Genomic DNA, 18431 nt, shown 5'->3' with positions numbered 1-18431 from the left:
GTGACAGAGTGGTGAACAGACAGTGCCCCTACTTCATCATAATCAGCATCCAAAATATCTAGGAGTCATACTGAATCACCCACGCCTTACAAGAAGCATCGGAGATGTGCATTAGGAACTGATGCACAGCTGAACAACATAATGAGAAATATCAGTGGTACACAAGGCCAATCCCTGCCCATACTGCACCACATTCCACTCTCTGGCCTTAAATGAAAAGCCGCTCTTCTCCACGAGTTTAAATGCATACAAGGCAACCCACAACCATCTATATGTCAAGACACTTTTTTCCTAGATATAAATTGGCTTCTATGAGGAAAACCATCCATGAAAACAGCCACAGAATTGCAGCATACACCACACCTCAATTCAATTTAACCACTCACATGACCCAGATTGGACAGAGAGTTGCCCTCCGCATCGTCAGAACTTGTCTTCAACAAATCGTGCAGAATCTGGACAATGATTAACATAACATGCACCAGTCATGGCAGAAGCATAGACTCTCTTTTTCTTATGTGATTGTGGAGTAGCGAAGGCAAACCATTTGCCACACTATTACAGAATGTCCCAGATGGGCATATTGTGGAATCTTAAATGATTTCCTGATAGCTATGAATGAAGTAATCAATTTTATTAAGATCTTAAATGTATGTCTGTAAATTACATGTGCTGCTGTTGGTATTTTATTTAATATTATGCTAAAAACCCCTACAGTAAATAAATTTACATGATTTTGTTGCTGTTGTGGTCTTCAGTCTGAAGACTGCTTTGATGTAACTCTCCAGACTACTCTATTCTGTGCAAGCCTCTTCATCTCTGAATAACTACTACATTCTACATCTATTTGAACCTGTTTACTGTGTCCAACTCTGTTTCCTCCTACACTTTTTACACTTCACACTTCCCTCCAAAACTAAATTGATGAATCCTTGACGTCTCAGAATGAATCCTATCAACCGATCCCATTTTTAGTCAATCATGCCACAAAATTATTCTCCCCCCATTCCTAATCAGTACTTCCTTATTAGCTATGTGATCTACCCATCTAATACTCAGTATTCTTCTGTTGCACCACATTTCAAAAGCTTCTATTCTCTTCTTTCCTTAACAGTTTATCAACGAGTGGCCAGCCAAAACAGCATTGGCGACATTCATATGAACAGCACAATCTCTTAGTCATCCACTTACTTTTTTTATTTTTCTTATAATGTTAACCCAATTTATTTTTTCTCGCCATCTGCCTGTGTTACACTTTTGTAAATTTATTCTGAATATAACATGTTAACTTACGTCAAAAATACACAGACAATCTTATCTACAAAGCTCCATCATCAACAGAAAACATTTCAATCATTACCCTGTTTAATGTAAGAAGATTAATTCTTTTGAGTCAGCCGGGACTACTTTCATTTCTTGTGGTTGTCCAACTTCTAATGACTTTACCTCTCCCTGTAATATTCCTTCATTCCTTGTTTCCTTATCCACTGAAAGAACTTACATGGTACTTAAACCTATTCTAATCACCTAATGCCTATAATGAGGAAACTGATTTTAACCTCCACAAATTCTTCCTTGACTTTACAGATATATTTGTGTGTACTGAAACACCTTCACACTCATCATTTTCACCACAGAAACATTTTCAGGAATCAAGTCTTATTCAGAAACATTAAAGAAACTCATGGAAAACTGCAAGGGCTAATGGTAATTCATGTTATTGTTGATCACTTGCCCTTCACTTGAACAGAATTCATGCCATATTATGTAAATGAAATTAACATAGCCTCTTGGTATTGAAATTGCCTTTCAATATTCAAGCACAATATTGAACACTACAGCCCAACATTGTATCTTAGCAGTAGTATATTTTTTGAAATGTTAATGACAAACTGAAGGAAGATTATAGAAATCCCCAGATACTCAGAATAAAATAAAATTTCAAATTGTGGAATACTTGGACTCAAGGATGTAAACTCTGTGCAACTCTAACATTATATTAAACAGCTCTTGACTTGACCAGAATTTAAAAATGTGACAGTGGTCTGTATTGAGTTAGATAAATTATTTGTTTGAAGAGTTTGGTACACAACATAAGCTGAGCAGTAGAAGAGGAGCTTTCACTTTTTTTTCAAAATAGCTATTTTCTTCATATGTCCTGTGTATAACTCTGTATACAAAAATTATTTATGATATACAGATAGTGGCACAGATTTTATTTATCTGGACAAGTCACATTTTAGTTACGATTTTGCTTCGCTTAGAGATGTACAATTTATAAACAGACAACATAAAATCAACAAGTTTAGAAAAATTAGTAATAGCAAATCATGATTAACAGCTTGAAGTTCCTTGTTTTTAACTTTTAGCTATATTTACAAACATTACAAATATAACTGCTTCCTTTATTACAGTTGTTATGAATGGTAAAAACAGTGAAAGTAACTAGCTAACCATGGTTACCTGAAAATATTTATCTTTATCATCCATAAGCAATATAATCAGAGCTAAGCTTCGTACAACACTTTCTCTCACTGTTTCTTCTTTATCCTCCAACAGCATTTGTTGCAACATAGAAAGCATTAAGGAGTTACGAATGGAACTCTGAAATCAAATAAAATGTCTTGTAGTGTATAACACTTCTAAACAGTGTAATAGCTTATTAAATTATTTAGACCATTAAATGTATTATAAACACTTTGAAATTATTCTGCCATTACATCTTGACGTCCTGTGGTTCACCCAAAGTAAATAAATTGTGTGCCTGGATGAGACAAAAGCACAGTTTTGAACTAAAAGATGTTGTGCAGCCAGTACATTAATTTCACTAAATAATTAAAACTGTTTGGGTGCATTATAATAGGCTGAATGTTCCCACAATGATAATACAAACTTTCAGAATTGGTGGAGAAGGGCAAATTTATTAATATGAGCTTCAGGATCTTGGTCCAGCAAAGGCCAAGTTGAAACTTATATGCAAAAGAATGAGAGAGGTGGGGGCAGAGAGGTGGGGGCAGAGAGGTGGGGGCAGAGAGGTGGGGGCAGAGAGGTGGGGGCAGAGAGGGGGGGCAGAGAGGGGGGGCAGAGAGGGGGGGCAGAGAGGGGGGGCAGAGAGGGGGGGCAGAGAGGGGGGGCAGAGAGGGGGGGCAGAGAGGGGGGCAGAGAGGGGGGGCAGAGAGGGGGGCAGAGAGGGGGGCAGAGAGGGGGGGCAGAGAGGGGGGCAGAGAGGGGGGGCAGAGAGGGGGGGCAGAGAGGGGGGGCAGAGAGGGGGGGCAGAGAGGGGGGGCAGAGAGGGGGGGCAGAGGGGGGGAGCAGAGGGGGGGAGCAGAGGGGGGAGAACAGATTTACCATTGTTGACATTTTCTTAACTGATACATAGAAACCTGGTATGGTTTGAAACCAAAGACTGCAACAGTTGTGGATTGAATTAAGGTCCTTCTCTGAAAGTCTGAAAACTGTTTTACTGGTATACTGAATGTAGTAATTACAATCCAAATTTCAGTATGATATACATTAAGAAGAAATATATGGTGAACTTTATCACAGTCTGTGAAGTTCAGCACTTTATTACCTACATTCTTCCGTTACTTTACTTCAAATGTTGAAACGGAAGAGTACATAGCACGGGTAAATCAAATATGACAAATTAAACGAGAAATGGTGCTAGAATTTATGAATTTATTATCCTCAGGCAGTTACTTCATCCAAAATAATAAAGATAACTGTTTTATAACCATAAAACATTCCTTCCCCTTGTAATTTACTGTCCGCAAAAGCTTGTGTATGATCCATAAGTTTTCCGTTTGGGCATTTCACCTCCCCATCCTTGCTGCCTGTTAACTGCCTACCAACTCATTCAGGTTAAAGCATTAGCACAAGTAAAGAAGTTCCTTAACTGTAGAATTTCTTTTGGGACTTCATTAGCTGTAAATATTTTCACATTCAACCTCATTTCACCAAAACAAAAATTAATTATCATAATAACAATAACAGTAACATAACAATAATAATAATAATAATAATAAAAGGCAATATATACAGTGAGACGGAAGGATTCATGATTGCAATACAGGATCAAACAATAAACACGAGATATTACAGCAAGCATATTATTAAAGATCCCAATACCACAACAGATAAATGCAGAATTTGCAAACAACAAATAGAAACAGTAGATCACATCACAAGTGGATGTACAATACTAGCAAATACAGAATACCCCAGAAGACATGACAATGTAGCAAAAATAATACACCAACAGCTTGCCTCACAACATAAACTTATGAAACAACACGTTCCCACATACAAGTATGCACCACAAAATGTACTGGAGAATGATGAATACAAATTATACTGGAACAGAACCATTATAACAGATAAAACAACACCACATAACAAACCTGACATCATACTCACCGATAAAAAGAATAAATTAACACAACTAATCGAAATATCCATACCCAATAAAACCAATATACAAAAGTAAACAGGAGAAAAAATTGAAAAATACATCCAACTGGCTGAGGAAGTCAAGGATATGTGGCATCAGGATAAAGTTGACATTATACCAATTATACTATCAACTACAGGAGTCATACTACGTAATATCCACCAGTACATCAATGCAATACAGCTACATCCAAACTTATATATACAACTATAGAAATCCGTAATTATTGATACATGTTCAATTACCCGAAAGTTCCTAAATGCAATATAACATATACCGTACAGTTAAAAGGAAGTCACGCTTGATCAAGGTCCGCGTCACTTTCTACTTTTGACCAGACATAACGTCTGAGATAAGAAAGAAATAATAATAATAAAAAACAAGCAACTTTCCTTCTCATAACAGTTTTTATTTATTTATATTCATTGTTAAGCAAGGTAATTGCCAGTTATGGCTGACAAAAATATTTGTTTATCACCATTGCAATTTCAAACCTTCCTCTTTTTCAACTGAGAGCAGAACACATTTATTACATGCACAAGTTCATAAACACAATCTTGTGTCTCCAGAATGAGAATTTCACTCTGCAGCGGAGTGTGCGCTGATATGAAACTTCCTGGAAGATTAAAACTGTGTGCACGACCGAGACTCGAACTCGGGACCTTTGCCTTTCACGGGCAAGTGCTCTACCATCTGAGCTACTGGCAGAAGTAAAGCTGTGAGTACCGGACGTGGGTCGTGCTTCGGTGGCTCAGATGGTAGAGCACTTGCCCATGAAAGGCAAAGGTGGTCCCGAGTGAGTCTCGGTCGGACACACAGTTTTAATCTGCCAGGAAGTTTCACAATCTTGTGTCCTTTTTTAAAAAACTCTATGTGAAGTTAGTTACATATGGCTAATGTAAGTAACCACAGGGCCCAGGAAATGAGCTGCAGCAGTCTCTGCAAACACCTTGAGACTCTGGCAAAAAATGGAAATGATATGCGATTACAAGAACTCAGGAAGAGGGTTCACTTAGCTTCTGTCACCTCAATTCTTCAACTTCCTACCTTCACATGGTACCCCTGTTAAGCTAAGTAACTCAGTGGAAGGTTGGGTAAGCAACCACAGCAGGAAACTGAGTCAGTGAGCAGACAAGACTTGGAGGTTAGTGGAAGGCAACGAGAAACCATTATTGAAATTATCTCAAGAAAACCCCCAGCTTTACTTAACACAAAATGTTTCAGAGTTACAAGTTCCCTGTTGGGAGGGGAAACTAGGTTGAGAGGAAGCGTCATGAAAAGTAAGAGGCTGTAAGGAGTACTGTTCAGGAACGTGGAATGGAAGGTATATGTAACAGGGAAAACTGGATGTAGTCAAAAGATAAATGGTGACAGCTGGCATCGACATATAGGGAGTACATCAAATAAGGCGAACTGGCATAATAACTTGCTTCTGATGGCTGTACAATATACTATTCTTGACAAGACAACAATAGAAGTAATGGGATATGCTTCATTGTTAGTAACTGTGTATGAAAAGCAACAATTGGGTGCAATTATAAAAATGATAGAATGATGTCCATCAGATTTCAATGTCAACTCCTTAATATCACAGAGATTCAAGTTTACGAGCCAACCACCAACGCTGATGAGGTCATCACTAATCATCTTTATGGAGATTTGCAAGTATTACTGCTGCCGATACCAAAAAAGGAGGTCTTCTTCATAGTTGGAGACTGGAATGCCAGAGTAGAAATTAAGCTGTAGAAGATGTCTGGGAAAATTTGGTATTGGCACAAAAAATTAAGCAGGATAGAGACTTCTAGAATTCTGCCAGGACAATTTGCTGCTTATTACTAATACACTGTTAACAGCTACCCAAACAATGCCTATATACCTGGACTTTGGTTCTGGTATTGGGTGTGAGGCAAACTAATTATAAACTTTGTAATCAGAAGTGGAAGCTACTCGATAATTGCTAACTGCAAATCAGATAATGGGCTGTTAATTGCAAAATTCTGGCTGAAACTGAGGAAAGTGGCTAAAGGTATTAAATCTCACAGATACTACTTAAGGTTGTATCTTCTGATTATACAGCAGAAGTCAAGAATAGATTTAATGCATTATATTCAAGGAGTCAGCAAAAAAAAACACATTCCCAAGAAATAGGACAGCAAGAAGGCCAGATGGTTATCAATCGATGAATTGCAAATTTCAGAAGAATTATGTAAAGCAAAAATTAAAGGGGATTGATCAGCAACACTGAAATGCAGGGTTTTGGAAATTCGCTAAGAGAGAGAAGAATATAGTCTTAAAAATGAATGGTGCAAAGAAGCTGAAGAGAACAGTATGATGGAAAGATGGAAGATACTTACAAGAAAATTAAAGACATCAAAGGAAAATTCCAGGTGAAACCTGGAATTATGAAAGAGTGGCAGCAGAGGACGTTAAAAAAATGTGGACAGAATATGTAGAAGTTGTAAATAAGATAGAACTGCATACTGATGATCATGAAGTTATTGTGAATTTAGAACCAAAGCCAGATATTTTGCAGGGTGTATTCAAATGGGCCCCTGAAAATATTGCTGGAAACAAGGCTAATGGACATGATGGAATTCCAGTAGAATTGTTCAGAATCTTTGTAAAGAATGCAATGAAAGTGTTGCATTCAATAAGTCAGAAAGCATAGAGAATCCCATGGTGGCCAAAAGACTGGAAAATCTCAGTGTTCAGCCTCATTCTGAAAAAGGTAATTTCTAAAGGCTGTTCAGATCATTGAATTCACACGTGTATCACACATGCTAGCACAGCCATGCTTAAAATCTTACAAAATAGACTTTGCCAGTATACAGACTGAGAAGGGTCGGAAGAAAAGCTGGATAACATACAGGAAAAGGGGCCAGAGATCAAAGTTCCAACATCTGACAGATTATGGAGAAGATAAGAGAATTCCAAAAAGATGTGTATATCTGCCTTATTGATTATGCTAAAACCTTTGTCTATGTTGGTCACAAGTAATTAGGGAAACTACTCATGAACATGCGAGTAGAGATCACCTCATTTACCTCAAACAGAATTTATACTCTGAACAAGAAGTCACTGTGAGAACCATACATGGAACAACGAAATAGGCCAAGACACAGAAAGGAGCATGGCAAGGGTATAAATAACCTTAGATATGCAGACGATACAACACTGATGGCGGAAAACAAAGAGTTAAATATCCTCCTACAGGTATTGAAAGAAGAAAGTGCACAGACTGGTCTAAGGCTGAATATAGAAAAAATGAAACTTATGGCAACTTGACCTATTACTTCATGGAATATAGGAGGAGAAACAATGGAGACAGTTTCTAGGTTCAATTATGGCAGCTCCAAGATTTCTGCTGATGGTGACTGCATGCAGAAAATCAGGAGACACTTGTTAGTTGATAAGCACGCAGAGTTCCTTTCCCAAGTATTGTTATGGTGTAGAAAGGTATGCGAATATCTATGAAGGAGTTGTTAAGATTAAAAATTTCAGCAAAAGGGGCAAGTAGGAAGAAGTAAAACTAGGAGACATATAGAAGGTGCCAACTACTTGGGCACTGAATATTTGTCTTATCTGAAAACACTGCTTAAAATCAAAGAAAACTGTTTACTATATCATCATGTGATAATGAAAACTTACAGAAACATACGGTGCCAGTGCACTACAAGATTCTACAACCAAAAGCCGCCTTTCAATGTGTTTGTGGCTCAGCTGCTCCCAACACTGAGGAAGCACTTCTGTCTCCACAAGGGCTGGCCCTGAGCACTGTGCTATTGCCACCATGCCTGGAATAAATCACCACGTATTAACATACACAATGAGTGGTATGTAAGATATTTGTCACATCAGTTTACAGAAATTCATTTTGCAGTCAGTGTATGTGGATACAAAAAAATTGCTTTTGTACTGTCTAGGCATTGTAGGAGCATATCACACGAGCATTTACATTATTTTATAGAGTATTTATGTTACTTTATACTATTTTATGTTTAACATCCACCACTTAGAGAAAAATTGCCTATCAAAACATGACTTGATTTTGTGCGTTCATCTTATATACCTTTTCATTTTAGTTATGTTTTTCTTGCCTCATGTGAGTTTTGTCTATCAGTTTGTATAGAGGACACACAATGATGTAGCTAAAATGCTGCAAAAACAGTCATGCCTATAAATAAAGAACTTGCAGCTAAAGAGGTCGTATCTTTTAAAAATAAAAAATTAACAAATAAATCATCACATATACACAGTTAGTCACTTTATATATGTCTGGTACTTTAAAAACAGAAAGTGCTATCTGGACTACAATTTTAGTAAAATATGCTATCATTTGGGAACGTCATTTCCAGATTTATGTTAGAACACACACACACACACACACACACACACACACACACACACACACACACACACACCATGTAGTGATACGTCCCAATTCTTGAATAAGAGATGTCATGTCCTTAAATACATACGTCAGAGTAAAAGATGTTTGTGACAGAGAGCAATCGATAAGTGGTGAGCATCCCACTGCTGGGCAGTGTTTTAAATTGTACGTGTTGATATCACGGCTAATGATCCAGTGACTGGTACAGTAATGGGTAGGGGTCAGACGATCTTACCTGCTGAGATGGAGATAGGAGTTCCATGGAGTGGGTGGTATGGAAGAAAGAGCATCATGAAATCTAACAACTCAAAATGCCAAATATAATAAATGTGTTGCAACTGTTAATTATCAAGTTTAATGTAAGATCTGTTAAGTGAATTGAAAGCATGCCGAGTGTGAAAGGCACAAACTTTGACAAAAGAACACCACAAGGTAATCAAATGTTAGACCATTTCATTTGCACAAGGCACATTTTGTAAGCAAATACAATTCTGAAATAAAAATAAAGCAGATAAATTTGTCTTAGCAAACTTATTTGTACAAGAAGGCCTGTACTTTAACATACTTTTCTGTGTAATTCCCACACATATTGACTCACTTATCGTACCATACCACAAAATTTTAAATACCACCCTTGTAGAAATCTGCTGCCTGATTAGACACTCATTGTAATATAGTTTCAAATAAAGCTCACTTCTTGACAATTGAGGTAACTCATCACATGTCTAAATCTCAAAGCAACTGGTCTCTTTCACATTCTTCAACTTTCTGCACCAAATCATCAGTAATGACTGGAGGTTTCTCACTTTGTTCCTCATTGTGAGCCTCATACAGTGATCTTTGAAAGCTCTCACCCATTGCTGCACCATCTCATCACTCATAATGTTTTCTCCACACACTTCACTGATCTGATGATGAATTTCAACCACTTTCACACACTTAGAACTAAAAAAAAAACCAACCACAGTACGTGTTCCAGTCAGCAGGATCCTCAACTGGAGGAGGTATACGAAAGGTAGTTGTGCCATATGTTAGTGCTTTAATATTGGTGGAAATTAAGCAGAAGAGTACATTAAAGTACTGGCTTTCATATAAAAATAAAATTGCTATGGAAAGACTACTTGTTATATTTTTATTTCAAAATGGTACTTACAAAAAAAAAAAAAAAAAAAAAAAAAAAAAAAAAAAAAAAAAAAAAAAAACCCACATGCCTTGTACTTTTTCACTCCCACAAAGTGAACATGTTACACTGTATAATACTGAAAAAAATGACATGTATGATTGCCTGCTTATTAGGCTAGAATTTAGTCACCACAGAGTGTCAATGTTCACAAAGTGTGGGAATCTGGAATGGTCTTCAGCATCTGACAAATATTCATCATTAGTCACTTGACATCCACTGCTGGATAAAGGCATTCTCAATTTTTTCAATGCATTAGGATCTTCAGCAAAACAATTTCATGATGTTGCTGCATTTTTTCTTATATCGTCTATCCACGTAACACCATATTGTCATGTCTTTTCTTATCTTGGGGAATCCAGCAAAGAACAATATTGGTCCATGTACCATTCATTCATTCATTCATTCATTTGGCTACATTACCCGCCCATTGCTATTTCATATTCCAATACAGTCTGTTCCCTGATCCAGTAATTTGTTTTCCTGCCACTACTAGTAACCCTAAGGTGCAAAGTTCCAATTCTTGCATAAATAGTCTCACTACCATAAGTCAAAACCTGTAAAAAAAACTTATTGTAAACTTCAAGCACAAAAATCAGCAATATTATCAAAAGGATAGGTTGCTACTCAACTTAAAGATGACAGATTGAGTTGGAGAACAGCACAATGAAAAGATTGTTACACACTGAGCTTCCTGCCAAAGCCATCTTCAGAAAAGAAAGAAAAACACAAACACACATTCACCCAAGTAGGCACACCTAATACAAGCATGACCACAGTCTCAAGGCCCTCTAGCCAGACTAACAGTCAAGTTGAATGAAAGTAGCAATACAGAGTGTGGCAGGGAAAGGGAAGTAACAGCAGGGTACAGGTGGGGGGATGTCTGGTGGAGCGCACAGGAACTAGAATTCACTAGGACAAGGCTGCTGCATGCAACATTGGGACGCTGTGGTGGAGAGGGGAAGGTGGGAATGGGACATGGAAAAGAAATGGAGCAGAGAGGGAGAAAAGGCCAGTGGGTGCATTGGCCGAGAGTGGCGTACATGAGGGTGAGGGGATGTGAATTAGGGGGAGGTGAGAGGACAGAGGGGTTGGAAACTGTTGGATGAAGAGAGTGGGGAGAATAGGCTATTGTAAGTTGACATCAGGAGCAGAGAATATGTTGTAAGGATAACTTCCATCTGCACAGTTCAGAAATTGGTGGCAGATGGGGAAATGCAGATGGCCCAAGTTGTGAAGCAGGCACTGAAATCGAGCAAGTTATGTTCAACTGAAGGTCATACGACAGGGTGGTCACTTTGCTATAGGCTGCAGTTCAGCAGTGGCCATTTATCCTGGTGGACAGCTGGTTGGTAGTCACATGAATATGAAAATCATTGCACAACTTTTGATTATTTCACCCTCATTGTGCACTATTCTCTGCCAACACATCCAAAAGTCTTTTCTTGTTCTCTGTTCCTCTTCTTTTCTGACCCCCCCCCCCCCCCCCCCCCTGGCCCTTCCCCTGCTACTTACCAACACTGTGCCTTGCATCCTTGTCCTGCCACCTTCTAATCCCTGCATGCTCCAGCAGACAGCACTCTTCTTTCCCGACATCCATATCATGCTATCCCTACCCCTGCCCTACCACACTCTGTGGTGCTGTTTTCATTCAATGCGATAGTTGCAGTCTAGCCAGAGTGGCCAAAGATAGTGATGATGTGTGTGAGAGATATGCTTGCTTGTGTGAATGTGTGTCTTTTTCTTTCTCTTCTGATGAAGGCTTTAGCCAAAAGCTAGCAATCTAGTCTCTTCATAGTATTATTGCTTTACAGATGACTCTGGAGCTAAGTTTTGAAAACAATATTTAGTTTACCAAACTCTCTTTCAGAACATTTCCAATCTTCTGTTTATTTTCTTTCCCATCCACCCTGCTGTTGTCTTCAACTGTCCTAAATACGAAAATTTGTCAACTGGTTCTATGACCTCAGTGTTTATTTCTAGTCTTCCCTTCTATGCTTCGTTGTAGATTATTTTTGTCTTTTTATAGATGATTTTCAGATCTAAATTCAAACTTCCCCTATAAACTTATTCAAGGTTGAAGTTTAAATATGCATGAACATATGCATTACTCAATAAATCAGTCAATGATGGTATCAATCACTCTAATCAACTAAATGTCTAGAGAGAGAGAGAGAGAGAGAGAGAGAGAGAGAGAGAGAGAGAGAGACTGACCATTAAATCAATTAGCAGTGGGAAGTGACTAAACTACAGTAGGAATCTTGCTGGCTTCAGTTCCCAGCATAAAAGTTAAAAGTTTAATGATGGACACAGACAGTAGGTACTGCACATTTGACACTGTGCTCCACTGTAGACTTAATAAAGGGATGAGCATATGAAATAGGTTGTGTGATATGTGAATGTCTTAAAGATACCATAAATAATAGAAACCAGTATGGTGTACTCGACAACACAAGTTCATAAGACACAACAGTATCAGCAGTAATGTCCCAGGGAAGTGTGATAGAACAACTATTCTTTTTTATATAAATAGACAATCTGGTCAATAGGGTGGACAGCAGTCTGCAGTTGTTTGCTGATGATGCTGTGGTGAATGGGAAGGTGTGGAAGTTGAGTGACCATAGAAGGATACAAGATGACTTAGACAAATTTCTAGGTGGCATGGCGAATGGCAGCTAGCTCTAAATGTACAAAAATATAAGTTAACTCTCATAAGTAGGAAAAAACATGCCTGTAATGTTTGGATACAGCATTAGTAGTATCCTGCTTGACACAACCATGTCATATCTGGTCATAATGGTGCAAAGCAATATGAAATGGAACAAGAACAACAGGATTGTTGTAGGGAAGATGGATAGTTGAGCTGAGGTTACTGGACGAATTTTGGGAAAGTGTAGCTCATCTGTAAAGGAGACCTTATATAGGACACTAGAGCGAACTATTCTTGAATATTGCTTGAGTATTTGGTATCCAAAACACATGAAATTAACTCTTACCATGCTGAGTGCTAGCTGCATGCCACTCCCTGTGCTCTGGCTGATTTCCAATAGTTTCATTAAACTTTCAATGGCTATAGAATGAGCTTAGTATGAGATATACAATAAAATACAAGTTCTTTTTGAAATGACATGGTTTCAACTTCATGTGGAGCAACATTCATACACATGGAAGATAAATCTTTTTCAGGAAATGATAAAGCTTATAGAATGTATGAATCATTTTTTGAAGTTTTGCATCTTTATCACACACCACAGCAATTAAAAAGAAGATAAACAAGTTAACATCAATAATACACGTGCCAAAAACAAACGTAAACAAATAAAAGAGCACCATAGAAAATGTAACAGACAAACCATAACCACAACCAAACCTTCTTAGTTTCTGTGATCCAGCACTAAAGTGATTGACTAAAAGCATTAAAGAACCTACAGTTTTTAGTAGAAACAGTAAAATTATGTGTGAAATTCAAAATAACACTGAATACTGCACAAACATTACGGCAGCTGCATTTTCTTCTTTTCTGCATCCAACCTAATATTACAGCAACAGCATGGTAAGTGTTAAAGGAAGATATCGAAGCAATTCAGAAGTGGAATGCCAGATTTGTTACTGGTTCGAACAACATGCAAGTGTTGCAGAGATGATTCAAAAACTCCAGTGGGAATCCCTGGAGAGAAGGTGACACTCTTTTTGAGAAACACTATTGAGAAAATGTAGAGGCATTTAAAGCTGACTGCAGAACAATTCTACCTCCACCAACTTACATTTCATGTAATGACTGGGGAGATAAGAAAAAGAGATCTGTTAGATGGATGCAAAGGCCTGCAGCATATCCACTTTCAGTTGGATCATGTTATCATTGATGGTATGGTTATGCATGGTAGCTGTAAGTGACAACAAGAGGTGCTAGTATTGCAGCATTTCAGGAAAATGTGTACAAAGTTTGGAAGGAGTGGAGAGGATCCAGTGAGAAATGGAAGTTTCAATTACTTTCACAATGTGTGCATGAGTAGCTCAGCTGGAAAAACACTACCCAAGATAGACAAATTTCCCAAGCCACTGCACAATTTTAATTTGTCACACACAATCTAAAAAATGTATGCTACGCCAGGAATAAAAGAATGCAAATCGATGTCACAAAGCTCTTTATAATATCGAAGCAATCCAAATAACTGCTTGTTATGCGTATCTCCAATAGCCCACAAGAACATAATAGCAATGTTGGAAACAATTAACATTTATTTTCAACAAAGTGCTGATTTTTGTGTCTACAAAAAATATATAAATCATTCAAATATGATTGATTCCTATAGGAATAATGGAATATGTTTTCCAGAGTTTCTCAGCCTTTAGGCAAGAAGCAGAATGAATTATAAAACTGGGATGATAGTTATATTCAAGAATACAAACTGAATAGTTGTCTTAAAAGGAAGCAAGTCAGAACATGGGAAAAGAGGTTTAAAAACTAATGAACAAAATCAAGCATATACTTATCTTTCATTATTTCTATAGCTGATGTAAGAGTTACTGAAAATTTACTGACCTGCAATAATTGTTAACCTCTCTTCTTCATTAGGTTTCTTCTTCAGGTTGAACAACAGATTTAACAACTTATCTCTACTGTCTGCCTCTGGATGAAGCTGAATTGTCATGACTATAAGAGGTATTATTTCCTGTAAGTAAATTAGAAAAATATTTTTATTCAGTTCCACACTAACACATTATGGGCTAAAATTTCTATCATCATATGTAATAAGCATAACCGTTTACAAATAAATGTTTCTAGTATATCATCATGTCTTGCAGTGTGCACATTTGTGAGTCTATTGTTGACAAAGGCCTTGGCCAAAAGCTTTAATTGTGAGAGTCTTTTTGTTGTGACTATCTGCGACTCAGCATCTCTGCTGTACGGAGAGTACCAACTTTCCTTCTCATAATATTGTTACTTTCCATCCTGGATTTTCCACTGTTTGACTAAAATCAAATTGGTTACTTAGGAATCTTCCAAACTTCTGAATTAACTTTCAACAACGATGAAAATTTCTGGATGTAATAACACACACAAAAAAAATGAAAGGCAATCTCTCATCTGAAGCTACATGATATGTGGTGCAGAGATACCTACATTAGAAAACAGTATTTACATAGGCTTTCAAGCTTTGCTCAATTATTGATAGTCGCTGCCCGTCAGGTGGAGGTGGGGAAGGGGTACAGAAGGACACATGAGGAAAGGAGTGGGACACAGGGCAGTGTGAGGCAGAGCTTTCAACAGATGAATCAGTGGTTGCACGACAAGACAAAAGGTGTTCAGAGATAGAAAGGGGAAGAGGTGGAGGAGAGGAAAGTGGAGATGATGAAGAAGGGAAAGGTTGGGGGGGGAGAGGGGGAGGGGGGAGGGGGGGAGAGGGAGAGAGGGTAAAGATAAGGTGAGGCAGTGAGGAACATGTTAGCAGAGGTTTATGCCAGGGGGACTGTGAGAGCACAGGATACGCTGGACAGAGAATTCCCACCTGCATGGTTCAGAGAAATTAGTGCTGGAAGGGGGCATCCAAATGGCCCTTGCAGTGAAGCAGCTGTTGAAATCATTTGCATTGTGGTGCACAATGTATTTGGCAACTGGAAGGTTGTAGTGTTTCGAGAATTTCTGCGTAAATTCTAGAACCACTCGGCCTTCCACCATATTGAACACACGATATTTTAGATGCAAGTGGGTGAAAGGAACCCTATCTACTGTGTGTCACCTGTCTGTGTGTGCGCAGGTCTGAAGTTTATCATGAGAAGACTGTAGACACAGCAGTCGAACGGCACCGACAAGTACTTGTCGGTCGATCCATGGAAGTCGTAGTGAAAGAGCAAGGAAGAACTAAGGAACTTCTAGGGTATCCTGTGTTAATTGTATCAGTGACCATTGTTATAAATAACATGAACATTTGAGATTCGGAATTCTGAAAAAACTCTTATCCTGGACTTGATGGAGGCGAGATGTTTTTTACGATTTCATTGTAATAGTCACGGTTGTTAAGCCAACTCTTTTCTAAAATGAACTTAAATCTGTTTCTAATGTGAGACAATATGAGTGACTTACAAGAAGTCAAATATTTATATTGAAAGTGCGAATTTTTGATTGCAAATGGAGTCCAAATATACTGACAGTGTTGTCGAAAGAGCACAGTTTTAGAAGAGATGGCCCACTAAAAAAAGTCATCACAAAATGTTAGAACGTGGCAACCAGTGTGAAAGGACAGAAGAAAACAGGAATTCTGAGATGAAAATGAGATAAGAAGATATCATGTGCTGCCATAGCAACCTAGCATAATGAGACAAAAGAATCATTCCAAGAAATTGAATTAAGCTCAAAGTATCAGATGGAAAAAATTTGTAAATGTCAAAAAGGAGAAGACATACGAAAGTCACAGTGTTAAAAACCAGAGACAAGATTTCGGCATATTAGACTAAGAAGAGATACACCTAGAATGATTTGACCAAGACGATCCAGTGCGGGGAGTAAACAGCTCTCGCACACATCGCGAGGGTGCAGACGTGCTAACCAACCTACATCCACCGCCGCCGGCACCAGCTTCTGTTCACTGGTTCTGATTTGCCGCCACATCCGCTCACCTAACCAGCGAGAATTCTATGCCACGTGAGTGTGAAGTAAAAACTTTATTACTCTAGTAAGAAGTGTTAAAAATTACGGTGGGGTGAACTTTTACTGTGTAATTGGTATAAATGAAATTAATATTAAATGCTCACAAGAGCTAAAGCCTATAGAAGCATGGACAGGATACAACAAGTTGGAGAAACTGCAGAACCAGCCATGCCTATGAAAATTGCCAAAGAAGGGCCTGACTGGTCTGAGTTAGTAAATCTAATTAAAGCTCAGAGTATACAATTAGGCTTGATGAATTCTCAATTAGAAGATCAAAGTCTTAAATCAGACTCAGTAAATACTCAGTTAAATGATAAATTAGAATAATTAGATGATCTGAGTACAACTTTTAATGCTCAGAATAAAGTTCTAAACAACCAAAGTGAAACATTGAATAGTCAGGTGACCAATCTAGGTTTATTAAGTGCCAAGGTTGACACACAGTGTAGAGAATTTAGTAGTCTATGTGAAGGTGTGGATGCTATAAAGACTGAATTTGACACTCTAAATGGTAAAGTTGAAAATTTGAAATGAGATTTAAAGAAGGAACTAACTGATTCTTTAAACAGTCACGTAAATTAAATGTTTACTGACTTCAATCAAAAACAGAAGGATAATTGTCAGGATCTGACAAAAAGATTAGAGTTGAATATTGAGGAGAAATATAATAGCGTAGAATTAGAGATTAATGAAAAGTTAGGACCATTGGAGGATGTATGTCAAAGCAGGGATGGCATACTTTGAAAGAGAGCATTGATAAGCAGAGCGAATTAATGCCTGTCATTCAATTGCAAATTACAGGTGTAAGTACACGAGTAACAAGTGTAGACAGAAGCTTCGAAGAGAAGATAGCAAACTCTGATATCATAAATGTAAGTAGTCTGGAGGAACAGGTAGAAGAAATTATAGATTGGAAAGTCACAGAGATAACATACGGGAATACATTGCCTATGGCTTTTTCTGAATTTACTGATATCAGGAAGAGCATAGACGAACTCTGGAGAGAATTCAAACTTATCCAGGAACAAGTAGAGAAATGAGTAACTTCACCTAATGTTGTGTTACCTAGCAAAGTGGTGATTGTTTTGTAGTGGGGAGACTTTCAAACAAACTTTAACGAGAAGTACTGGTCTGCACTAGCTCACGTGAAGTTAATATCGTATTCATGGGACCCAGGTGGAGTCGTATATCTCCCAGGGACGTTAACATTCTGAGTTAACAGGCAGAGTGACGACTGTCGGAATCCGAGTTGATTTCGGTGTTTCTTCCAAAATAGTTTTCCTGCACTGAATTCCTTGCAAATCTTGAACTATTCTGTCATCTATTTCAAAAATATGGGGAAGGGAGGTGGGAAGGATTTCCTGTCTTTGGAGTTATCTTCTTTCTTTTCTTCGATCTTAGCAACCATTTCTATTTATTTCCTTTCTTACTTCTCATTTGAGGACCTATCTATTTTTTCCCCCTCTTTCCACATCCACATACTTCTATAGCAGAAGTCCTTCCTGGTTTCTGTGGTTTCCAATAACCTACATCACTATGACAATTCCATGTACGTACAAAAACTATGACCTATTATGATTCTACATTGTGTGTACATAAGAAGGAGGCATGAGTAATGAAAGAGAACGCAAGCAAGATTGGAGTTGATCGTGATGCTTATTTAAGAAAGTCAGTATAATAAATACTCTGAAAATGGATGAATAGTAGGATAATAGGACTTTAATTATAGGTAGACATAGTATCTACCAAGAGTATAGAATTT

The 18431-nt window shown here is 37.9% G+C and overlaps 1 protein-coding gene across 1 annotated transcript in view; it reads right to left on the bottom strand.

Moving 5' to 3' along the window:
- LOC126354565 (RAB11-binding protein RELCH homolog) overlaps window positions 1–18431 on the bottom strand; it is a 141714-nt gene that overhangs the window by 48432 nt on the left and 74851 nt on the right. Inside the window, exons 7-9 of the mRNA XM_050004309.1 lie at window positions 14564–14693; window positions 8099–8244; window positions 2464–2604 (exon numbers count right to left, since the gene is read on the bottom strand). Of these exons, the coding sequence (XP_049860266.1) occupies window positions 2464–2604; window positions 8099–8244; window positions 14564–14693 (417 nt within the window). The remainder of the gene's footprint in view (window positions 1–2463; window positions 2605–8098; window positions 8245–14563; window positions 14694–18431) is intronic.

The sequence above is a fragment of the Schistocerca gregaria genome, chromosome 3 (assembly GCF_023897955.1).
Source record: "Schistocerca gregaria isolate iqSchGreg1 chromosome 3, iqSchGreg1.2, whole genome shotgun sequence".
Taxonomy (NCBI): Eukaryota; Metazoa; Arthropoda; class Insecta; order Orthoptera; family Acrididae; genus Schistocerca; species Schistocerca gregaria.
The sequence above is the reverse complement of the archived record's forward strand: the minus strand, read 5'-3'. Positions and strand labels throughout refer to the sequence as shown.